The sequence below is a fragment of the Choristoneura fumiferana genome, chromosome 12 (genome assembly GCF_025370935.1).
Source record: "Choristoneura fumiferana chromosome 12, NRCan_CFum_1, whole genome shotgun sequence".
Lineage (NCBI taxonomy): Eukaryota > Metazoa > Arthropoda > Insecta > Lepidoptera > Tortricidae > Choristoneura > Choristoneura fumiferana.
This window is the reverse complement of record NC_133483.1, coordinates 12131571-12158423: the sequence shown is the minus strand read 5'-3', so window position 1 is coordinate 12158423 and position 26853 is coordinate 12131571. Positions and strand designations below refer to the sequence as shown.

The following is a 26853-nucleotide window of genomic DNA, read 5'->3' as shown; positions in this document are numbered from 1 at the left end:
TTCATGTAAAGCGACGTTTACTTTTTCATAAAAAGCTGAGTTATTTGATTATTACATTCCTCACGAAAGTACATGATACTGTTATCATATACATCATAATACGCTTAACGGCAGAGTGTCCCCTGTGGTTAAGTTTAGTGATTTGCGTTATTTTATTACAAAATTAAATTTAAGATTTGTTCACAAAATAATCTTAAATAATGATTCAAGTAACATCACGACGATCTGCGCTCGTGACTGAAAAGGTCGATTCGGGATATGATCCCATCCCATGGGGGCCACACACGGCCATCAGAAAAAAATCTTAAATGTTACATAACATAACAACATTGGATACACAACACAATACATTTCGAAACAGGGAAAAAAACTAACGTAACTAGACTGGCATCACCTTTCTGTAGAGGAAATACTCGTATTTTCCTTCTTTGTACACTACTGCTTTGTTATATTTTTTTTACAAATCTAGTTTTTACAACTAGATACAGGCACATAACTATTGAAATACATAATGTCAACTACCAAATTGGTCAATTAATAGTTACATAATAGAAAGCTAAGTAAAACTACAAGAAATAAAATATCAGCAACGAATTACAATAACATTAAATTTGATCATATTTGTTACGCAAAAAAAACATCCTATAGTTATAGCTACTAAGTTGGATCTAATATTTACGAAGTTATTGCCACAAACTAGATTTGCTCATAAGATTGAGAGTACCATACATACTGATACTACTAAACTGAGCTTAAATATGAATCGATGTTTTTTTCAGCATGTGACAATAGTCACAATAGTATAGTAATGCAATGAAGATTCTATATTAAGCCGCTGATAGTAATTGTAAAAAAAGACGTGAATAATTACATTTTCACGAAAATATTTACAATCAACATTGATAATTATGTATATACATCTTATCTTATCTTATCTTATCGTTAGGGGTCCTTGCGGATACACTTCGACCCGTAGGGATCTTTTGTGTAATAACCCCTCCTTCGCACTTACTCTATTGCCTTTATCACCTCGTCCATAAATTGGATGTATATACATAGATAATTATAAACAACATTACTGCCAGTTAAATCTTAAGAATAAAAATATAAATACCTACTATCTCTTGTAATTTCATTGCCAATCAGCAAAAAATATTAACAAAACATAAAATACTTACACAGACTCCAATTCATCCTTCGCATAAGTAGGTAGATTTTCTTTCACACAACTACGTTTTCTTTTTCAATCAAAGCCGATATTCAACTCATGAATTCATGGTATATTTCCTTCCATAGATGAGTTTTGTATACTGAGGTGCAGTGGAATAAAATAATGTACGAGAATAAAGTAATCTTATAAATACCTCCCATTTTCATCTCATGTAGCTTTATCTTATTAATTAATTAATTATCTTATACAAATCCGATCATTGCTGATAAAATCCGAAACATTAATTAGAGTAGTGTTGTACATTGCACAACACTACTCTAATTAATGTGCTTACGTTCCAAGTTAAATAGTTCAGATTTAGTTTTAGAAGAAACGCAGGACTTATATTCGAAAGGCCGTACGATAATAATAATAATAATAATAATGGCCATAATAATAATATGTTCTCCTTTAAGATAATAATTTTAAATATTAATTTTACCAAGTTAAAATAGATGCTATGTATATAGGCGGTCGTTGTAATTCTACTGCGTTTTACTTTGTTATAACAAGACTCTCATCATCACACAGCGTGTATTTTTGTTAAACCGCTAAAGGTGGATTCGTAAAGGCCTTAATAAACATACACATATTTTTAAATAAAGAAATAAGACTTTTTTCTTTATAAAATAAATTAGCATGCAATGTATATATCACTACATGATGACTACTTTGTTTTTATTCGGAACGTCACACATGCTGACGTCATAACTGTCACAGATCTGCGTCTCTTTCACGTCAAATGATTGTACGCAATAGAATGCTGCTCGAAAAAAAAACATCAATAATTAATTACGTTCTGGTAGTTAATGCTAAACATACAATTTATTGTAATATCGCTTTATAGCACTAAAACCAACGTCTGGTTACTTTTTTTGTATTTGAATAAAAAAATACACGCTGTATATAATTAATTATGTCGGAAAAAACACTCTCGCCTACACTTTCCGTAACTTTCACTTAATAAACATCAGTGTGGAGTGGACGGTATCTTTTGACTTTGATTGTCAAATATGTCAAAATGACTATCACAAATTCTGCTCCGTTATTTCAGGCTTTATGATAATCACTCAAAATTGACCCAGAAAGTTTTGGGTATCCCCGGTTGTCTCACGCACTCGTTCCAAGCCTCCGCGTTCGCCGATTTCTCGTCAATACTGGCTTTGCCGAGTATTTCCTTCTTCGCCATTTTGCTTTTGCATCCTAGGCTTATGTAAATGCTGACTCTGTTCAAACTAGCTCTGAATACCGACAACTTCACCGTCGCAGACTTCGGGTCCCACCTGGCAGATATAGTCGGCACGAATCTGTCACTTTTCCAATAACATTCCGCTTTGTTGGCTTCTAATATTGTAGCTTTCAAGTACAGCGGTGCTGAAATAGACAAAAAGAATATATTAATATTTGTTTGAGTAAAATATCTATAGGTGATGTTATGCGTAGTCATGTTGGGGCTCCAAAGACGTCTCGCGAGTAAATTGCTCATAGAAGTCACGCGATAAAAATTACACGATTTGCGCGTTTACTGTCTGCGGCATTATTTTACAACTACCACACGCCATAATCCCATTAGTCACTATATAAATTTTTACTACCTAAAATATCTACTAAATATTTGTTTTACCAATCAACATGTATCTACCTCGTCATAGTGGCTTACTAAAGAGGGGTCTTTCTTCTACGAACGATTTATAAGATAACCTAAATTTACATATAATTTGTTACCTTCGCTCTCAGAAAAGGTACACTGAAAGTGATGGCTCATCTCATGCCACTTATTCTCTACCTCTATTAAGGTATTTTTCCTACAAGCTAGACTCTCGCAAAAAGTATCAGGTGCGTTAGTCTGGAGAAAGTTGTCTTCGAATCCTATTACCTCTCAGACCATTAAACCTTCAATTCGAAACTGGATAAGAGTGGTTCAATTCCATCCTATTTCATTCGAAATAAATAAACCTTAAATAACGAAAATAAAACTGCAGCGATAACGTCGGAAATATATATTTTAATTTACGTAAAAACTATTTATTCAGCACAAGGTCATACTTATTTAAGTTAAAAAAAGAACAGTCAAAACTTAATTCCAACTCGATTACAAATAAAACTAAAGGTAAATTCTGTCTTAAATTAACGCCAATGTCGAGGGTGATTACAACTTTGATAGTGTTAGCGCAATCGTAGGTTGGCACACTGTATTTTACGTGAATAAAATCATAAACAAGATCATAAAATATTAATTAGTCATAGTCAAGTTTTGGATGGCATTTATCACTGGATGTTGTCAGCACAGTATTTATTAAAATGTTGAAAGAATACAGGCATACATAATCCAGTACAAAACAATAAAATTGTACAAGTGTTCTTGTGTGAGTTGTACTCGTGACTGTGCAATCTGTAATTTAATTAAATGGTATACCTGCCAGTATAAAATACCGAAAATACCTATGAATTTTAATAAAAGAATGGAATTATTCAGGTGCTTGTAAACACCATTTTTGATTTATATGCGGCGCTCGTGCGTACATTGCGTTTGCTTTACCTACACACGTAAACGTATTCCAAACGCTTTCTGAAAATATTCCATGAAAGCCAAACTCTGAAAACATCGATTTATCTATTGTAATTCCGCACCAAATATTATTCCGTACCTAAGCATTGCACGTACTCGTAGATTTCAATTGCCTGGTTTTCTTCGCGTTAACTGGCCCTTTGATAAATCGTTGGTTCACGCCTATGTTGGGGGAGTCATCAATCATCTCCCATGGTGCAAATATATATTATCAATATACAGAGCAACAAAACACCAGATTTATTCACCGGGGAGCGAGCCTTTTCGAGTGCCTTGATTCGCTATTTGCAACGCGCCGTAATTCTTTGGCTAATAAATTAAATTTATTTCAAACCTAATTCACAACTGGCATGTCTAAGAGCGCACGAAAATGTTGCCACATTAAAATTTAAATTTATCCGTCGACTTTGTGATTTCACTGCATGCGCCATGTTTTCAGATTTCATAACAGAGCTGCATGAAATTAATACGACAGTGCATTAAAAAGTTTTTGTATAGGTATACCTAGAGTCGCGGACTCTAAATTGCGGAATTGTTTTAGAAGTTGTTTGTAATAAGAAGTAGGTTTGGAAAGACAGCATCCTTAAATACTTTATGTACCGAGCCACTGCTTTGAAATTGTGAACTTTCCATTTCGTAATAGACTCCTACATCGACACCTACGATAATTTCGCATATTGCGGTACGTATGTTCTGAGACGTAGTGTTTGTTTTGCAATGCCCGGTTATGATTGAACGCACGACAACTCTCTCCTTTTTAATAAGCAAAGAGCATTGCGCGAGTCGTGGGGGCTTTTCACTAATGCAATGCATTCCCTGCAGTGGTCAATCAGCCAGCATTCGCGTCTAAACTTAGTAAGTATATACTGACTGATCTGATGATGAAATTGACTTCAGTCATATTAATGGTATATCGAAACTACAATAAAACTAGTGCTCTCCATCTGATCAGCAATTTTATCTTAGAGTGTAGGTGTAGGGCTGAGGATATAAAAATATCGGCCAAGTATAAGTCGAAATCGTGCTTTGAGAACTCCGAGAAGTTTGTATTGAAAAACAAATGTGTTTCTTGCACTTGGCAAAAAAGTTTATCAAAGGTTTGTTGTTGTTATTTCCATTAGAAATAAGAATCACTTGTATTGTGAAGCTTTAACGTTTGATAAGATAAGATAAAATGTTTTATTTGCTTAAACATGAGTAATAGTTAAATACAGTTGGTACACATAAAAAAGAAAAGAAATCCTACATGTTTTACCTTGCGGCGTACAAATTGTTTATTGCAGTGAGTGCTAATACAAATTACAAATAAAAGGATTCCATCCAATACTATACTATCCTGAATCTACAAAACAAAAACCTATTAAAATGACAAAAGTGATATTAATGTCCATTTCATAAAAAAATTAAGAATTCCATACAATACTATACTATCCTGAATCTACAAATCTTTGCAAAATTGAATAACTTTAGATCAACAGGTTACTCTATATCGGTAAATACTAACTATACCTACGTGGTTTCTGTGTGTAAACACAAAATACACTTGTTATTTATTTTTGAACCTTAAGAGATTTTAGCTCTTAATATTTGGTATTTAATTTCAACTCGATACCTACCTAAGAAAAAAATTGTGACAGACAGACGAATAACGAAGTAAAGGCACTGAGCCCTTACAAATGCCAGTTCATATCATTTATTTGATTTAATGAGAAAGTCTTTATGATGTCACTAGTTTTGTGTGAGGTTGTAAAAATAGACCGTAGATAAATACGCAATCGTGAACAGATTTGCGAATTTAAATCGCAGATAACAAAACCGTAGCTTTGAAAGCGATTTTACCTTTACCGCGTTTAAAAGATGAAGGTGGATATACTCGTTAATTAAAATAAGTCAAGGTTTCGAATCCTTCATGAAAAAAAAAAATTTTAACAAAAAAGTAAAACCGACTCCAAAAAAATAAAAAAATAACAAAAAATGGAACCGACTACAAAACCTTGAAAATATTTTTCTAGGTAAGTAGGTACGTACTAGCTCGAAGTCGGTGACTCAGCACGAGCCAGCAGGAGTGGGACAATTCACAATAGTCGTCTACCTCACCTACATACTATGTTGGTTTCAACCCCTCCTGCTGGGTCGTGCTGAGTCACCGACTTCGAGCTAGTACGTACCTACTTACCTAGAAAAATATTTTCAAGGGTTTTGTAGTCGGTTCCATTTTTGTTATTTTTTTTTTTTGGAGTCGGTTTTACTTTTTTGTTAAATTTTTTTTTATTTCTCACTTTTTAGTGATTCGTAGCCAAAGAACATCTCACAACTATTCCATTAAGCCCAAACACGACTTAGTTACGTTGTTTTATAACAGAGTTCCGTCGCCTACCTTCTGGCTTCAGCATCAGATCAGTTCGAAAGAATCATTAACTTAAAGCTTCTTCTTAGTCGCTTATCTAGGTAAGTATATTAATCATGATAATTTAAATTTAACCCGTGAAATACTTGTTATTGATAGTAGTAGTTCCGTTGGTCAAATCTGGTCTTCATCCTCAGTTCCACTTCACCAAATTATGATTTGCAAGAGCAAATGCACGAGTTACTGCTAAATATATCCAAATTACCATAGGTGTCCCTACAATATTTGAAGAGTTCCCTCGATTTCCTTAAGATCCGATCATCAGATCCTAATTTGCTGCTTATGGGACCTAATTGAAAGCATTCCTAGACGAACTCAAAAAAAATTTTGAAATCGGTTCATAAATGACGGAGTTCTGAGGTAACAAACATTAAAAAAAAAAAAAAAATACAACCGAATTGATAACCTCCTCCTTTTTTTGAAGTCGGTTAATAAATGTGAACAATAATCCTAGGACAGATGGATATTGCAAAGGAAATAATTCATTTTATTACGATAGCAGTTGCCCAAAACCCTCGGATAAAAAGTATACTATGTTTATAATCAGATTTCTATTCCATCAATCAAATCAGCCTACATATACCTACATGTTGAGTAAAGGTCTCTTCATTTTCACGCCACTTTTCCCGGTTCTTTGCTAGTCTCTTCCACAGTTTACCAGCCGACTGCCTTACTCTGAGCTTACCCGCGGACAGACTGACGGAAAGACATGGCGAAACTATAAGGGTTCCTTGTTGACTACGGAACCCTAAAAACTGTATGCAGGTACTTACAATGTTGAAAAACAAGTATTTTTATATTTAATATAGATTTATTTGTAAAGTTTTATTAGAAAATGTAATGTTTAGAGACGGCTATTTAATTGTGATGTTGATAAATATACCTATATTTCTTTGGTTTCTAACTAGTGATAAAAGATATATTTACTGTATTTTAGTGGTGCTCTTTTATTATTAGCCTTTTTAAGGGCTGTTTTTTATTATTAGTCTGTCTTGCGTAGGGTTTTCTTTATATACATGCAAATGATAACGTTAGGGTGGTAGACCACATATTTGACTGATGATACAAATGACAACTTGTTAGCCTGTGAGGCGCCATAGGTGCAAGCGCAATAATATGTCTAATACCTTTATAATCAAAATCTCGGAAACGGCTCCAACGATTTCGATGAAATTTGCTGTGGGGGTATTCGGGGATGACAAATCGATCTAGCTTGGTCTTATCTCTGGGAAAACGCTTATTATCGAGTTTTAGTCGCCCAGGTACTTCATTGTTATCCTCAAATATGATTCCGGATCACTTAATCATAGGTTAAGTGTCTTTTGCTGTCGCAAGGCCAGGGCAAATATGTCGCGTTATCCACAAGAATGAATTTCTCAAACTGCTTAATGGTTCACTGGCTGGCTGTTATCACACGTTTCATTGAACTTTAGTTTTCTGACACGACATATATATATGTGTGTGTGTGATTCTATATCTATCTAAATAAACCTAATATCTTTAAAGGAGCAATTCATTTATTTCGGGGATACCGGAAATGACTCTAAGGAATTCGATGAAGTTGGTTATGTGATGGTTTATATTATGGGGGCAGGAGCGCGGTCCTAATCCCTAAGAAAACGTGAGTTTTCGAGCTTTAGGCCGCTCAGGACTAAGTACCTATTAACTCACTCCGACTTACTTGTAACTCATTTTATTATTTATTACGAGTAGGTGTACTAACTTGTAATAAATAATAAACATTACTAAAAAGTAAATCGGAGTTTTTACAAATTAATTACCCCATTTTTATTGATATAGGTAATGAATGAGCTTTATCCTGCAGTTTCACTCCCGTGTAAGAATAATAAATTATAGCTCTCCATCCTGTGGGAATTAAAAAACCCTTAGTTTACCTCTATTATCCTCAAGAATTGTGTCTGTCGTAAGTCTGTCATATTTAAAGACCCTTAACGAACGGTTTAGGCAATGCCTTGTCTGTCAGTCAGTCAGACACGTTAACAAATAAAAAAAAATGTTTTTGCGATTTAAAGAAGCACCTACCTAACGAAACATTCATAATTATGCAAAATGTTGCCCCGCGACTTCATCTGCGAAGAATTCGTTTATCGCAATCCCACGAGAACTATGTATACAATTTTCCAGAATGAAAACATATAATCCTCCCTGCCCATGGTCTCAAGCTACCTTCATAGCAAATTGCGCGAAGCGTGGAGAATAAAAATAGACAGAGTTACTTGTGTGTTGTGTATTATGTTAAAGTGTTTGTTACCCTACTACTAAAACAAATGGGGGATTTAAATAAAAACTGTTATAAACCGTGTTTTTCTTGATTTCCGTTAACTTCGATAGCCGGCTCAGTACATTGATAAAACTACCTAGCAATAAATTAAGTTAAATTAAATAAGAGAAACATATTTTTTTTATTGCTATATACCCGTAAATGGAAAACTATACTGGTGGTAGATTTATTTTGACTTTCATAAGTGCTTGTTATAGCCTAAATTGAATGAAGATATTTTGAATTTGACTTTTTTAGACTCCGGAGTATGTTGGGCCAATTGTCAGAATATCCAGGTGTCAAAATGTCAAGAACGTAATGTCCAATTGTTAAAGTGCCCAATTGTCATTATATCCAGTTGCCAAAACAACAAATTCTAATTGTCATAATGCCCAGATATCAAAACAGCCAATTGCTAAAACGTCTACAGTCTGTTCAGTATAGAAATGGACAGAAGGAAAATAGGTTCTTTATAATTCACGCTTTAGGAAGTCATTTAAAAAAATGTTTTTTTTTAGTATTCGGTCTTAACTTAATTCTAATTAATATATCGAAGACTTCAATATTAGTTTCAATTATTCATTAACTAACTGTTGCCCGCGACTTTGTTTACGTAGAATCCGTTTATTGCTATCCCACGGGGACTATGCAATTTTCCGGGATAAAAACTATTCTATGTCCTTCCCCGGGACTTGTACTATCTGTATACAGAATTTCACCTAAATGGGTTCAGCGGTTAAGACGTGAAGTGGTTATCAAACAAACATACAGACTTACAAACTTTCGCAATTATAATTAATATTAGTAAGATTAACTTTGCTATTTTTCATATCATAATTTAAAAACAATAAAAAAATAACTTTTCCTATTTTGTTAAAAACAGAATCGTCTTCCTATGAAATACCTAAAAAGGCAGAGGTAATGAACATTCTGCAAGAAACGAAACGTTTATAATATAAATAAAATCGCCAGTTTGATTCAAAATGTGATGACCTTTAATCATATACGAATAGTTAACTTTTCACAACTAAAGTACTGCACCAAATTTCATGAAATTTGGAATTGAAAAAAAGCTTGAACTTCATAGCAGTAACACGAGTAGAATATTTTTAAACAGGGAAGACCAGATCAGTCCACGAAACGTTATTAAATTATGTATAAATATAAATCGAATTAATATTATGTAGCAAATTATACCAAGTGCCATCCACGAAGACGCGTGATTTTGTCAAAATTAGACATTAATGACATTGTAATAAGAACCACGGCACGCGTTATCGCGAATGAATCTACCTATACATATTAATATTGTGTTATTTCGTAAGTATATTCCGTATTAATTAATCTACTCACAAACCAAACCAAATTTACGACTTCATCGTATTACTTCTTTTATTCATCATCATCATCAGTATTATTACGACTTTACAAAAAATGTTTAGAACCCCTTCTTCTGTGACCTTCTAGAGTCCAATGTTATCCTAAATGGACTATAGTAGCCAGCGTCTAGTCGTCATAATGTCCAGTTATCAAAACACTCAATTGCTAAAACGTCTAGTAGCCATAATGTCCAGTTACTAAAGCACCCATTTGCTAAAACGTTTAGTTGCTATAATGTCCAGTTACCAAAACAACAAATTGCTAAAACATCTAGTTGCCATAATGTCCAGTTACCAAAAAAAGTTAAAAACTCTAATTATCAAAACTTTATAGCTTTGGTACACAGATATCCCAAAAAAGATCAGTAATACAGATGGTTTCCGCTTACCAATCGTAGGCTAATATCTCGCGCTTGATGAGCTGTCATAAAAGGCCTAAATAAAATTAAGTTGTTAACATTTAATAAGAGCACTACTATACTTAAAACCACAGATGACGCATTAATTATCGCACTTTTACAGTAAATTCCACCCCCTTTTTCACCACCTTTAGGGATAATTTCCGTTATAAAAACTATCGTATGTCTTTTCCCAGGACTCAAGCTATCTCCATACCAAATTTAATCTAAATCGGTTCAGCGGTTTATAATATTAACCATGCTCAGTTTATGGATCCGTAGCCGTTACTATACTCGTACTACTAAGAAATGGAATACAGATGAAAATAATACGATGTGAAAAAATGCACCAGCAAAAGAGCATATTTTCATGGCACTTATGTTTTTCAGTAGAATGCTTGTGACATGCGGACATGACACACCACATCTGGACATTATGACTCCTTGGACATACTGACACTTGTACATATCGACTAATGGTCCTTATAACATCTGGACATTATTACTCCTTGGACATACTAACACTTGTGCATATTGACTAATGTCCTTTTTAACATCTAGACATAAGACTCCTTGGACATACTGACACTTGTACATATTGACTAATAGTCGTTATAACATCTGAACATTATGACTTCTTGGACATACCTACTGACAATTGGTCCAACATACTCCGGAGGTGGCTTTAGCGTGTCAATGAGCTAAAAGAATTGCTTTGCTCACCCGCGACCTTTATGATAGCTAAGTTTATGCAAGATATGCGTGTTCAGTTCATTCAGTTACCCCACACTGTAAGAAGACACACAAATCACACAAGCCCATCTATCACCACCACCACCACACTATACTGACGCGTTTCGAACTCAATCAGAGCTCATCTTCAGAGCAACACAACCGTACACCATGCTACCAGATGTTAGACTAACTTATTTTATTTAAAATATGGTTTCTGTCCTATTTTAGGACAATTTCGCCAGTGTTAAAGTAAGCTCTCTTTGGGAGCGACGTTGTACGGTGATTGTAGTTTTTACAACTTGATAGTAAAATACCAGCCCCCTGTACCACAGAAATTACAAGTGCTACAATTCTACAAAATTGTTACGTTTTACTAAGAGAAACTTACAATTTTGTAGCATTGTAGCACTTGTAACTTTTGTGGTACAGGGGGCAGAAACCACCGTGGAGACAGCTTGCGCATTAAAAAATGTCAGACAGGAGAGCAATATAGAATTTTGTGATCACTGTTCACTGTTAAGGTTAATCGCCGCATAAAACACTATCAAAATTATACTTCAACTAGCCAAATAAACCAGAAATACCAAAACTAGAAACTACATCCGCCATGTTCGAATGCTACAAATCGAATCTGTTAGACTAACAAACCACAACATCGTTTTAATTTGTCACTGTAACTCCCTAAGTACTACCCACCTATATTTTTCTCAAACAAAACTACCCACAAGATATTAATGAATTTTAATCGTAATTTTTAGTTCTTTTTTGAACCTTAGTCTCTGTGCCGTATCTTTTACTCATGAAGCCAACCTGAGCACCGTCTGTAATTTGAAGTGTTAATTCGTTAATGTTACGTGTACTCTTAATAAGCCATTATTGCCTGTTAATTATAATTTTCACGTTATCGAAGTCTGAGTCACGAGTGCAGTTAAGTTGAATAATTAACGGACCAGTGACTGTAGCGCCGGAATGAGCAAATTAAACCTTATTTTTCCCAAACATGGCATGAAATATTGACGTTGTGTTACAAGTAATAGGCCGGGAAGTATCGCGCTGCAGGCGCTGCGGCTCGCCTGCTTGCGCGCGGTCACTCTAGCGGCTTGCAAAGAGATTTCATACAAATTTCCTGCCCTCGGCCGGCAATGTGACCGTCTTTTGTTTCAACGCGAGCTGCAGCACGGCGCGAGCTCAACTCGGCGACGAGACTAGCGTCCCACCAGCTTCATTTCCTGTTTTTTTTTTTTATTCATGTCATGTTTGAGAAAAGCACTTTACAATCCTAGGCCGGAACGCGGGGTTGCCGACCTCGCATTCCTATCCGGCAACCCCCTACTTCCCGGCCCCTACATTAATGTACTATTACCTACTCTTTATTTTTTTGTTAGTGTGGACCCAGTTCTGGTAGTTGAATTTATATTCCGTGATTATACGAAATTTGCATAAGAATTTTCAAAATTACGTCGTGTAAAAATAATTATTCGTCATTCAAAAAATAATAATAAATAAATAAATAATTTAATTATAATTACGCAGTAAAACAGTGTGATGGTTTAAATTTAAAACGTTTATTTTTAAAGTTCGCAACTAAAAAGAAGCCATTATGTCCAGATGTTATAAAGACCATTAGTCAATATGTATAAGTGACAGTATGTCCAAGGAGTCATAATGTCCAGATGTTATAAAGACCATTAGTCAATATATACAAGTGTCAGTATGTCCAAGGAGTCATAATGTTCAGATGTTATAAAGACCATTAGTCAATATGTACAAGTGTCAGTATGTCCAAGGAGTCATAATGTCCAGATGTTATAAAGACCATTAGTCAATATGTACAAGTGTCAGTCAGTATGCCCTAGGAGTCATAATGTCTAGATGTTTTTTTCTTTCGTAGACCGAACATTCACTGAGATCGAGAAATAATTTTAATTTAGTACATATTTTAATTTAGTACATATCTTCTTACAGCTTAACTAATTTGGATTAATCTTGGCTAGAAAGTAATGATAATGATTAAATTAAATATCTACTGAACAAATGTCAACTTATAAAACAATACGTTAACAGCGTTCACTTTTACAGCATTTACGTTAACAGCATCATACTCGTATGTAGTGACATAAATGATGATCATAACGCATCAATGACACATCACATCATATGAATAATTCAAAGACGATGGCGTAATAATTTGGGAAGCATTCAACACATAAAATTATGTTCTAATGGATGCTATTAAGGATTATGGTGACGCATGACAGAGCAATTTCGACAAATATTTATCCATTTACTTTTTTTCCGGACAAATTACTGATGTCAAGTTATTTACTGATTTTTCTTCGTTTTTAAACAAACTTTGAAGTAGGGAAGTTTATTTACGAGGAACTAAAAAGGTATGAGCATAATGATGTCATTATGAAGCACTCATTTGATGATGAGAGACGAAAACGATTTTTAAAATCTTTTTTCTTCTGCTCTGTTGTTAACTGTACAATTCAATGCAAATATTATTTATTGAGTACCACAAATTAATACAATGAATTGTCAAAATTTTAAAATCTAACAAGGTAAGCGGCCTCACACGACACATGTAATATTATACATACTACTCCTGTGTGTATTGTGTTGTATGTACACATCAAATAAATAGTCGAGTGTATGTAATTCTTAAAATTGCCAGGGGAAAAAAACATTGAAACATGCCTGTTAGTACAGATCTAGTGAATAACGTTATTCCATCGTATTTGTCGGATAAGTTCGTATTTACATATCTTCTTCTCTCAATTACGTGGCTTCAGTAAACTTTAGTAAGCTAGTTGAGAAAACAAGATACATGCGAAGTTTGCCGACAAAATACGATGGCGAAACATTATTCACTACAACTGTAGATCTTTGTATGCTAACATTACATGACTCAAGCATAATCCATAAAATATATGTTGAAATATTTACAAGGCGCTACACCGCAATTAATTTTGTTAAGTTCAATTTAGTTACCTACTGCGGTACCTAATTAGTAATCTGTGCCCACAGATTACTTAGTACTTACTACGCGTTTGACTGCCGCTATATTCATTTACCACCACCTTGCTTTTTTCGTTCGTTGGTAAACATACCACCCAGCTCACAGTCCGCGGTGTTAGTAGTAGCAGTCATAGAGTATATTTTCGAATGAATATTTGCTACAAGCTTCATTTGGCATTTACTAAACAATTTGTTAATTTATTTGAGTGTTTATTCGGGTAAAATCTAGAAACCGAATTTTAATCAAAGAGCGTAGCCGTGTTTGCATGGAAAAGCGGCCCTTTCACCAAACGTTCACTGTTATTTTTTTTAATAAGAGCCCTCATGACAAGTATTATTTCCTGTAAGTTTCAGCTTTCTATCTTTGTTATTTTCTGAGAACTTGGATAAATGTAGGAAATAAAACTTCAGTATTTTTAGGTAATTGCTAATATAAAGGCCTACAATATATATTTTTTTTCAAAATAATCCAGTTGGTACTTCATACTAGAAAATGGAAAAGTAAAGGATATGGTGTACCCATACAAGATAATTTAGTCGCAAAAGAGATTATGCACATTGCATATGCTTATTAAAAAAAATACATTGAACGTTTGGTGAAAGGGCCGCTTTTCCATGCAAACACGGCTACGCTCTTTCAATACTTGGTCGAAATTTGGGCGATGTAATGAAAATCCCATGATAGGCAATAATAAATAACGCCAGAAAAAACTGAAATCTGCACTATATTTTCTTAGGGTGCTGTCATACACACAACGTTTATTTAAGTTCACGCAATCTACAAACAAAACCTTTTTTAAAAGTTAAGCAGTTTTAAGTGTCTTTTTGTTATTATTATCTTACACACACTGTTATGTATGACTCTCGTTGATATAATAATGAAATTTGGCAAAAATAATGGTCTCACCGAACAAGTAAAGATAAAATCCGAAAATAACAAAATCGAAAGAATTAACTCTGTTTTCACACAAATAATCTGAGATACAGACTTATATTTCGCTATCGCTTAATTTTTCCCTTCGTTGCTCGACATTGGCAGATTTTAAGGATACATTACCTTTGCATTGTTCGTGCTCCTGCATTGTCATGACACTGCATCGCAGTCTGTTGACGGTGAGCTGCACGGTGTCATTGAGGCCATCCTCGCTCGTCGTGTACAACAGGGTCACCTCCAGTTGACCCTTCTTGTTCTCCCTCTGCGAACACGGACATTAAAGGTGTGACTACATTTAGACGTGATTCGAGATAAAATGGAATACTATTAATAGACCATGTACTGGCCATTTTGGGGTCACAAAATACTACGACACACGGCATGAGACTGTTTATATCTCGACTAAAATATAAAATATACTTATGAGCCTTATGTGTTGATAAAACTGTTAGTTTATGCGTAGCAAAGGTAACCTCTGGAACTATATGAGCAAATTTAAAGAATCATTCATATAAAGTTGCACCATTTCAGAAAAACAGGCTACTTTTATCCCGGGAAACGTGCCCGTTGGACGTGGGCAACCACTATGTTAATTCAAAAACTACTTATAGATTGTAGCTCAATAGTTTAGGGAGAGGATTCCATTATTTCAGACATCCACTGTGGCCCAAAGGAAATGATCCCAGCTAGTTGGTACAATTCAGCTACAAACAAGTTAAAACAAAATGTAAAATATATTTCTCGGTAACTCTTTATGTTATAATGTCTGTAAAAAGATGTCAAATAACTAATTTTAGCGGATATATTGTTTTTTTTTACATAAAATTAACCAGCGAGCGATTGATCTCTACCTCAAGTAATCTCAACTGATGAGGCCGAATACGTGGCTAATTTAACAATCACTGGTCCTTGGATAACTAAATTTTTATTCGAAAAACAAACGATAGAAAAGAAGTCAATTTTTTTGTTTCCTTAGCATTCCTTAATTTTCATCACCTCGACTCTTAATTCATATGGAATTCAGACTAACAACCAAGTGTAAATGAATGAGGGCTAATACGCTCGATAGATTAAGTTCCATTTGCAGTACGGAGTACGTAGGAATCCTTAGGAATCTTTTTCATATTTCAAGCCGGTTCAAAGCATTGTAGAGTCGAATACGTATATTTTATTCGTAATAATTTAACAATAAACGAATTTTACACGAGTCTACAAGTACTTAAATAAATAGATGTAAGTTATTAATTAAGTTTGTACATGTATTTAACCATAACAAAGTTGTTTTTGGGACGCACATTTAAATCCATTGTCAGTTTTTAATGACTCTCGCTGTTAATTTCATTTATATTTACTACGGGATGCAGTCTGTCCTCGAACATGACGCTGCTAAGTACAGTCGAACAAGCTGAATTATGTACCAGGGTGGAACTCATGTGCTACGAATGTCATGTTGATATCCCATACTTTTGTCAAGAAAATCATAGTAAAATTGATTATTAAAAGATTCCACCCTGATGTGTTGAAAAATCGGGAACGCGTAATTTTTTTTTCTACGTTTAGCTACGATCAACAATTTGATCGAAGACGTTTAACAAATATTCAGGCCATGTCAATGATGAATGCTCGCATGCTTGTGTTTCTAGAGACATTGAACCCGAATTGCACTAGACCAGGTGTAATCACTTCTTTAGTTATCCTGCAAGTACAAGTTTTACATTAGGCACGTGTTGATTGAGGAAACTCGCGTTAGGATTCTGTAAGTCGTGTCAACAGACGTATGGTGATGTTATGGTGATGTATGGCGCAATTGACCTGTCCGACTTTTTTATGGTTCGTCACTGTTTTCGCGTAAGTTTAGGTAACTTTGATTTAGCATTTGCGCCGTGTCGGTTTTCAAATTAAATTTTCTAGTGGTACTTACAAGTAGTACTTTTCGTACGGAGTATATCGGCCTTTACAGAAATGGGACTACTTCGTGTTCCATACATTTTTATTTTTTAATTAGTAGTAAGTAATTGTCACGACGAGAAATTGGTAGGTACAACAAATCATTGACAAAAAAAATATTCAGATATCCATTTTCGAAATATTAAGCTTCAAGTGTTCCCTCCCCATTGCATGTATTTGACAAGCATTTAACTGTTGCCCCTATGTAGGCTTTGCAAGTTAGCGAGTAATAGTCGATCAAAATGCCACATATTAGACTAATAGAAGATCGTAGCATTGGTTCAAACCCGAGCTCGCTCCTCTGAGTTTTTCGAAATTCGTGTCCGAAATTAGATTTATTTACGACGAGCTTTATGGTGAACAAAGAAGCTCGATGGTGCGTGTTAAGTTCCCAATCCGCACTGGGCCCGCGTGGGAACTACGGTCCAAGCCCTCTCATTTTAAGAGGAGGCCTATGCCCATTAATGGGACGTATATAGTCTGAGATAATGATGATGAAATTGGGAAACCTATAGCTAATTACAGCTGCAGCGCGTGGCCGACACGCACTTGGCCGGTATTACAATTGTGGAAGTAAAAACAAACCGATTAGCTCTGAGTCACGAATAGTTTCACATAAATAGTTTTATGATTTCTATTATTAAACTATAAGTAACTTCGTGTCTTGTAAAATACCAAGTTAAAACCAACTTTGAAATAATAACTTTAAGTAACGAATATATCGCATCTTAGTTTGTAGGTAAGTAACTAAGTATTCAGGATGGTCGAGGTCAAACCTATTCTATTGTGACGGCTTCGTCTGCACAAGAATCATGAACTATTCGATCATACCCATGCGATGAGTCATACCACACCTACCAATTGAGGAATTTAATTGGCTCTGATATTTATTCAAACGTTCACACACTTAGAACAAACAAACTATTTGATAGTGTCTGCATGTAGCATTGTCGGTATTAAAACTGTACCATCACATACAGAGGTCTGTCGTTAATTGTATCTATCAAGTACCTACAACCAGTTAACGCGACATTCCATAAAGCTGCAAATTAAATAGTGAGGCTGCAAAACAATAAAATGTTTAACATAGTTACTCACTCTAGTGTCCGTCGATGCCAGGCCGCTAGCTATCGCGTTAATTGGTCTCCAAATGTCTGGGGTTCCTATTAAACCATTCTTCAAATCGTTCTGAAATAACTTGGAATCGAAATTCCATGTGGCCGCACCGACTGTTCTTCGCTTTTCTATAATAGATTTTTGAGCAATCGCTTCGGATTTAGTCGATTTAAAACTGCTAAAAGTCTTTTCTAAAAACCCAGATTTAGCTTTAGGTTCTTCTTGATCGCCAACTTTTGGGTTTTTCTTATTATCTAACGTTTTTACACTTTTTCGTCTGTCTGATTCTTGTTTGGGTGCCTCTAATAACGCGTATATCGTTAATGACAAAAAATGGCCGGCGACTTGGCTTTGAAGGTCAGGCTTCTGCGTTGATCTTTTTGCATTTGCATCCTTCTGTTTTAACTGAAACTTGAAGTCTTCGTTCCAAACTGGCCAGGAGCTTTCTTGCAAAGTGGTTTCAAATTTACTCTCGCCTGGAAACACTTTGACCTGGAAAATAATTAAACATTTAACGAACGTGGAATAGCGAAGGAAATTATCACCAGATTAAAAAGGTCAAACGTCCGCATTCAGGACTGTAGCCTATCCTTTTTGATGACGGAACCTCAATAAACGTTTGCATTTATATTCAATAGAAATAAAAGGGATTCGCACACAGCTCTGCATCCAGGGACAGAAATCTTTTCATTCGGGTCGCATTTAATACAAGCCGCTCCCCGGAAACTAATGCATACAAATTTGTTTCCCAAATGTTTTTCCTGCTCTTGAAATTTATGCTCAATTTGAAGATTTGCTTTGCTTTTTAGACTATAAACCCCACCACTTTACACACTACTAGAAAATTAATTATAGTTTTATATTGATTATTTACGAAGGAATAATTTAAAAAGACTAGTTTTAAAAAAATATATAATTTTTGTATCATATCATTAAGGGGGTCAGAGAGAGCAGAGTATGTTCCATATACGCATTACGACTGAAAAACAAAACTGGACATGTACGAATCGAACTCACGTGGAGAGGGTTCCAAATGCTAAATACTTTATTAATTGTTTTTTTAACTATACCTACCCCCATATTTAAATCACGGATGCCCTTCGCATTGTCTAAAATTTTATGTCCCTAAATTTTTTGGTCGAAAATGCTTGGTATAATATTGAATGGCGTACCTACATATTTTTTATCCTAAAGCACTTTTAATCTAAAATTGTATGGTCTAAAATTTAATTACTAAAAGGCTAAATCCATAATATTGCTAGGTCTAATTGTTATTTAGTCTAATATTCAATGCCCTAAAATTTTGAAGATAAAAGAATGAATGTTTGATACTTGGATTGGATAGGCGGAAATGTAAAGGGGGAAGGGGGGTGGAGCCCCCGTAGTATAAAATACCCAGTTAACATGATTGCTCAACACTCAACTAATCTATAGGTTAGGTTAGGTAAGTATTGTGTCAAAGCGCGAAGCGCCGAAACTAGGTGAAGTTCACTTCCGCTTATGAATATTTGTTTTCCTGACACAAAATAAAGGAGCGGCCATACCGCTGCTTAAAAAACAGTGACGGTACGGAATCGCAGTGAAGCATCGTATTCGCACCGTTTTTTGCATGCTTTCGACACCGCTGCTTAAAATACGAAAACGTCAGGACTTTCCCGCATGCTCTCTACCAAAAATCGTGACGTTTACGGGACATCACTGCGATTCCGTACCGTCTGCGTATTTTAAGCAGCGGTGTGGAGCGCATGCGATAAAAACGGTGCGAATACGATGCGTCACTGCGAGTCCATACCGTCACCGTTTTTTAAGCAGCGGTGTGGCCGCTCCTTTATAGGTAACAATACTCAGAATAACAACGTTATACCTATAATACATTCGACAAAATAATGGTATTCCACACAAATTTTAGATGTACTTAACAATTTTTCGACCAAACGATATTATGAAAATCAATTTCGACCAAACAATTGTTGACATTTCAATCATTCGACGAAACGTTGTTATGCAAAACAAATATGTTAGGAAAATAAAATGCAATACAAATTTCGACCTGTCGAGATAGACCCTTAAATCGCACATTTTATTATAGGTTTTTCTGTAATCTAAATGTTTAGAACTGATTTTTTTAATAATTTACGTTTTATAGTTTCCGAATTAGTTAGTGGTTAAGAACTCTATTATCATCTATAAACTGATCTTTTTAGTGTTCCGTACCGCGTACCCAAAGGGTAAAATCGGACGGAAAGGGTAAAATCTGTCTGTCTGTCACCAGGCTGCATCGCATGAACCGTGATATCTACAGTTGAAATTTTCACAGATGATGTAGGTATTTCTGTTACTGCTATAACAACAAATACTTAAAACAGAATAAAATAAATATTTAAGTGGGGCTCCCATACAACAAATGTGTTTTTTTTTGCCATTTTTTGTTCGGCATTAATAACGGCAACAGGTAGATGCTTGGGGTACTCACAGAATATTATATTCACTTCAAAAATAAATAATTAAATTAAAATACAATAAATTAAGGGAGCTTTCATAAAACAAACGCGACTTTTTTGCCGTTTTTTTTCTCGATCTTAATAACGACGATGAATCGGAAACCGCGAAGTGGGTCAAATTCAACTTGCAAGATTTGGTTACAGACAGACACCGGGACAGGTGAAACTGAAAAAAAGGTTATAATATAGTGTCTAACTAATGTTGTATAGATAAATGGTACGGAACCCTTCGTGCGCGAGTCCGCCTCGCACTTGGCCGGTTTTAATTAATTTGAAACTAATACCTTATTCCAGATACATATATTCCCTTCCCATGTACATAATATATATTTTATAGTTTTACATATTTCTAATTATATTTAGGTTAGGAGTTAAACGTTTATATTTTAAGAAAGATGTTATCGTTCGTCGACTTAGGTTATCAGTGTTCTCGTAGTAAGTGTATCGACCTGCACCCGGAAATTATTCAATGCATAGTAGGTATCTAATACTGAAATAATTTATACTCTGAGTAGGTAGTAATTACTAAATTATTTACTGTTAATTTTAGAGCTGTGTAAATGCGTAATGTTTCGATATAAAAATACAATAAGTTTGTTTCTGAATTTTGAATGTTTTTAACTGAATTCAAATAAAGAGGATTAGTTGGATCTGTATCTTTTTCGCCAATAAGCAACAACGTCGTTTTTCCAGCAAATAAAACTTACTTATTATAATAGATACCTACGTAGTTTACATCTGTTTAGTAAAATTACCTCAGTATATTTATACTTTATTTTATATCGAAAACGAGTCTTGTCGAGTTCAGGTTGCCCAGGGACTGATTGAATCGCTTATTTATATACTACATGGTAAAGATTTTTTTGTATTCTAATTAAATAAAAAACTAAATTACTTTGCCTATATTTTTTTTAGAAAATAAAAATGAATACCATATTTATATCACGATTACTATGTTAAAAATAAGTTATTTACTTAATTAATCTTAATTACGCTGAGCGAGCGCACCTATAGTTAATATTCAAAATACATATTTTTTTACAATCATCATCCCAGCCTATATATATACGTCCCACTGCTGGGCACAGGCCTCCTCTCTGAACAAGAGGGCTTGGGCCATAGTTCCCACGCAGGCCCAGTGCGGATTGGAAACTTCACACACACCATTGAATTGCTTCGCAGATTTGTGCAGGTTTCCTCACGATGTTTTCCTTCACCGCAAAGCTCGTGGTAAATTTCAAATGTAATTCCGACATGAATTTCGAAAAACTCAGAGGTGCGAGCCGGGGTTTGAACCCACGACCCTCAGCTTGAGAGGCGATAGGTCAAACCACTATGCCACCACGGCTTCTTTTACAAGTATTTTTTTACAAGTTAACATTTATTACCATGATTGTAAAAGCTTTCACTACCTATAGCTTTTATCATTATGTCAATTCGTACGGCATCTTAAAAAAATAACAGTTAATATTACATGCATAAATAAATATTATTACTACAGGGTGATAAATCCAAATGGGTCGGTAGAGTAGGGAGAAATCAGAAACTAAGCGAGATGTTCTTAGGAACCATGGCTTCGATTTTAGATTTCATACATTACCTATTCATACATACATACCTACACACATTGCAAGGTAAATAAAAGCTTGTAAAATGTGTTTCTTTTCACTTATGATTCACACAATCAACTATAACAACGAAAAATTGTGAAGAATTTATAAACATAGTTTACAAAGATTTTCACCAGGTTCGATTCTTGGTTGTGTATGGGAGTTAAATAAAATAAAAAAGCCATCTTTATTAAATCTAAAATCGAAACCATGGTTCTTAAGAACAGATTTCGCTATCTCTCATAGTTTCTGATTTCTGGCTACTGGACCCATTTGGATTTATCATTCTGTATATTAGTTTGATTATTTCTGTTAGAGTTAAGTTGTTAAGTAACGTGAACTATCGAAAGTGAGCATCAATGTCGATAGCATAACGGTCTTACAATTGCTTCTGATAACAACTGATAACATTTCATAGCTATAGGCCATAGATAACTTTTGTGATAAGCAATCAGCCAAAATGACGTTATGTGCAAACATGCATGAATCCTAAATATTGCGCCTTAATAGTAACGTATATTTTTATAAGCTTATACAGACAGGAAAAAATCAAAGTCAATGTTTTTTGAAAACATATTAAGCTGAATTAATAACAGAATACGGATTGAAAAAAAAGTAAAGCCGACTCCAAAAAAAAATAAGTAACAAAAAATGGAACCGACTACAAAACCCTTGAAAATATTTTTCTAGCACTAGGTACCTACTAGCTCGAAGTCGGTGCCTCAGGACGAGCCAGCAGGAATCGAACAATAGTCATCTACCTCACCTACATACCATGGGTTTCAATCTATCCTGCTGCGTCGTGCTGAGACACCGACTTCGAGCTAGTAGGTACCTAGTGCTAGAAAAATATTTTCAAGGGTTTTGTAGTCGGTTCCATGTTTTGTTATTTTTTATTTTTTTGGAGTCGGTTTTACTTTTTTGTTTAAAAAAATCTTTACTTATTTCTAACTTTTTAGTTATTCGTAGCCAATGTACATCTCACAACGTTGCCATGAAGCTCAAACACGGCTTAGTTACGTTGTTTTATAACAGAGTTCCGTTGCCTACCTTCCGGCTTCAGCATCAGATCAGTTCGAAAGAATCATCAACTTAAAGCTCCTTCTTAGTCGCTTATCTAGGTATAATGATCGTTTATAGACGAGCGATCATTACTCGGTCCACAAATGGCTGAGTAATCGGCGAACATGCTTAAAAAAAATACAAACATTGGAACATAGAACCTCCTCCTTTTTTGAAGTCGGTTAAAAAGATCGTACCTACCTATTGCATCGTAGAAACTTCAAGCCCTCATGAAATACAATTGAAGAACTAAAATTTACAGTAAAGTAAAAGAATGAAAGAAATCTAATTGATTGCGACTTTTAGTTCTGATTTGAACTTTTTAGGGAATTGTTACTTTTTACGAACATTGGAATGAAACAAATTTAATTTTCTCTTCCCGTAATCACAAGTGCCAAAACAGTTCAAAACTTCAGAAACTTCCCAAATATTAAGCCATTCTGATAGGCTTACCCATTATCCACTCTTACTTACTGAGTTTGGTTTAAAATTGCAATTTAATATTAATTCATACGAACGGGAATCGTTGTAAAAAGGCCGACGAACAATGCGTTAAAATCGAGTAATCGCTGTTGCGAGTATTTATACCTAGGTATCGTGTAGACGAGAATCATCTAAGCGTTTAAGTAATTGACGTTGAATTACAATGAGAATCTAATTATCAAGTAGGACTATAGGGGCATCGTGAGGGTCGGGGCCACAGTAGCGTCTATTAATTCAATGATCTCAATATTCTCAATGTAATTCAATGAACATTCGTTAAACACGGTCGGTGAACGCTAAAAATATCTTCCAGCGTTCATGAGCTATGATTAGAAAAGGTTTGTTTAAAATTTATGAATACTGATTATGCGAGGTCGTAATTCGTGACGACGGTAATTAGATACGATACCTACCTACGTGCTGTAATTTGGAAATGTTTAACTCTAGATACTTATACTATTACTTATTCTGTGCCTTAGAGAACTCACTTGTTTTTAGTATTAGGCAATAGGTATATATGTATAACGAGAAAATAGTAACAAAGCATTTGTTTTTCTTTTTAGGGTTCCGTACCTACAGTACTGTTCCTTTTTCTCAGGAACGCGTGGAGGTATCAAGCTGAAATTCATATCAAATACTCAGGTCTACTGTCCCTTGTAGCTGTGAAAAAATCAAACTTTTAAGCCAACGCAATCAAAAGATACAGTGGTTTATGCTGCAAATTATCGACACTCGCAAGGGAATCAAAACCTACAGGGTACTTCGTGTGAACTCAGAATCTTGAAATGTGGTACGAAGCAACGTCTTATAGCACATTTAAAGGAAAAATTTCGAAAAGCATAAACTTTTAGTAACATCATACTTACCTATAATAAAAATATTTGTACGGAACCCTCGGGGCGCGACTCCGGGGGTCCAACTCGCACTTGGCCGTTTTTTATATATGTGATGAATTGACGAGCTTACGAATTACGTTTTGTAGTGTTGTTTTTTAAATGTAAATGGTTAGGTAGATACCAAGCAGGATACCATGTAGAGCCCCTTATTTTAACCATTGGTTTTTTTTTATTAAAGAAACAAAAGTGATAGGCGTACATAGCGAAACTTTAGCAACTCATTTAATTTAGATAGCTAGTTAAAATACACATTATAAAAATTCTACTAAGTATACTCATCCCACTACTGAGTGGTCATGCTCTGCAAGACAAAAGATACAGACCGCCTCATCTCCAGATGCGAGTCATAATAAGATATACCAATAGCATATTTTAGCGGTACCTATAGGTAAGGGTTAATCAGACACGGTATACGAAAACAAATAAATAAACGGACGTGGAACAAAATATGGGTGTACAAATGCGTAAGTATGTATGTAGCATGAGGCACATTGTTTTACATTTGAATTACATCACCCGTTTTTTTACAAACAAAGAGCGTAAATAGTTTTCATAGTTATCAAACTATCATACGGGTAGGTTCCTTACAAACCTAACTACATAACCATAGGTACCTTACTTCTGTATACGTACTAAATGAAATTACTTACAGGTAGAGGAACTTTGGATCCGATGTTAGTCTAGGTAGATACCTACCATACAGTACTCTAAACCTATACTAGGCATGTAAGTCTACTTAAGTGCACTAGTACAAGTTTACGATGCAATTGCTTACCTGGCTCTGTGCAGAGTTGGTGCTTACATAACATACCTACCGCAGTTGCAGTTAGAAATTAGCTCCAGTTGACATTTAGATAAGTAGATCTAAACTACCTTAGTTCTGCATCTTCGTGAAACAACTTCACACTTGGGACAACTTTACTGCAAGCTGCAGTTAGAGTAACTTCTCACTAGATAGAGTACCTAACCTACGTAAACTAGACAAGACTAAGTGTTGCGAGTGCTGACATCTTTGTGAACACCCTTCTACCTACATATTAGTTTTGTTTGTAACTAGATAGGTATGGAACCAAATCTTCCAACTCGATTTTTGTTTACTTGCGATGGTCCGATTAACTTGAAACTTGTATAAGTATTTTATAGATCTCTGATAAAAATGTGATAGATAATCAAGCACGATCGAGAAAAACTGTATTTTTTTTAATAATGGCTTCGTAATAAATACCTAAGTGAAAATGTGCAAATTATAGGTATTGAACCATATAGGGTGCTAAAAAATTCAAGGTCAAGATTACATACATCTGTTGGTGCTATTTTGCCTAATCATACTAAGGTGAGTGGACTATAATATTATTTTTAAATTACCTACAAAACATTCAGCGACCCATCCGTCGAGTTTTTTGTGTGAGTATTTTTGTGACGGTCTCTACTTCCCTCAAGATACCGATTGTCGTTTGTGTACAGGTAGTTTAATGAATCAAAACAATGGGTGGAAGTTACCTTAACGAGGTATCCATGTGCGCGACTCAATCCAAACAAGGACGGGAGGTGTCGGGCTCCGATAACGGTCACGTACAAGTTCTTAGAGACAGGGTGGAGGGACAACTTAAACCCTATCTCCGGTTCCAGACTCCCACTTCCAGCCAGCTGGCTATCCCTATTCGTATTCAAAATGTTCTTCAGTTTATTTAAAGAAAACGCCATAATAAACAATCCACTTCACACTGTTCGCAAATCACACTCGCAAAAACCGGTTTAAAATATTTATATCACGATAAATAATTTACCTAATCTCTTTTCTTTTTTTGAGACTAACGTTTGCTTAATCATACTTCGCCACCCTGCTGTTCTGCTATTTAATTAACACGGTTATTTTATTTAACACTCACGTACGACACCGTTAAAGCGACCGTGTAACGATTCACTTGTTCATTCAATTGAAACTCATGTAGATAAATGAGCATCTAGTTGTCACTTCCCACTATCAAAACATACTAGCCGTGAACATTTTAAGCGCAGTGTGCAAGTACTGTAACGTACGGATCTCTCTTTCTTACCTATTCATGAAACACGCTTCACTACCGCCATATAGTTAACGTGTAGACATCTCGCTTTTGGTGGGACTATACGCCATATGGCATTAAACGTAAACACAGCGCCACCTAGTGGAAAATATTTCTAATTCTTACAACCACGGGTAGATGGCGGGACTTAATCGATAACATGGAATTCTCTGGTGCTACCCTAATGACTTTGATTACATAAATGTTATCTTACCAAACACTCCAAACAGGCCATTAGTAC

General features: G+C 35.0%; 1 protein-coding gene across 1 annotated transcript; it reads right to left on the bottom strand.

Moving 5' to 3' along the window:
* LOC141433352 (uncharacterized) lies at positions 1–26522 on the bottom strand. Its single transcript, XM_074095350.1, has 4 exons — positions 26050–26522; positions 17980–18489; positions 15058–15196; positions 1–2584 (listed from the first exon to the last, which is right to left on the bottom strand). Exons 1-4 carry the CDS (start codon positions 26251–26253, stop codon positions 2277–2279), a joined length of 1161 nt encoding a protein of 386 aa, XP_073951451.1. The 5' UTR covers positions 26254–26522; the 3' UTR covers positions 1–2276.
* Positions 26523–26853: the final 331 nt, after the last annotated feature.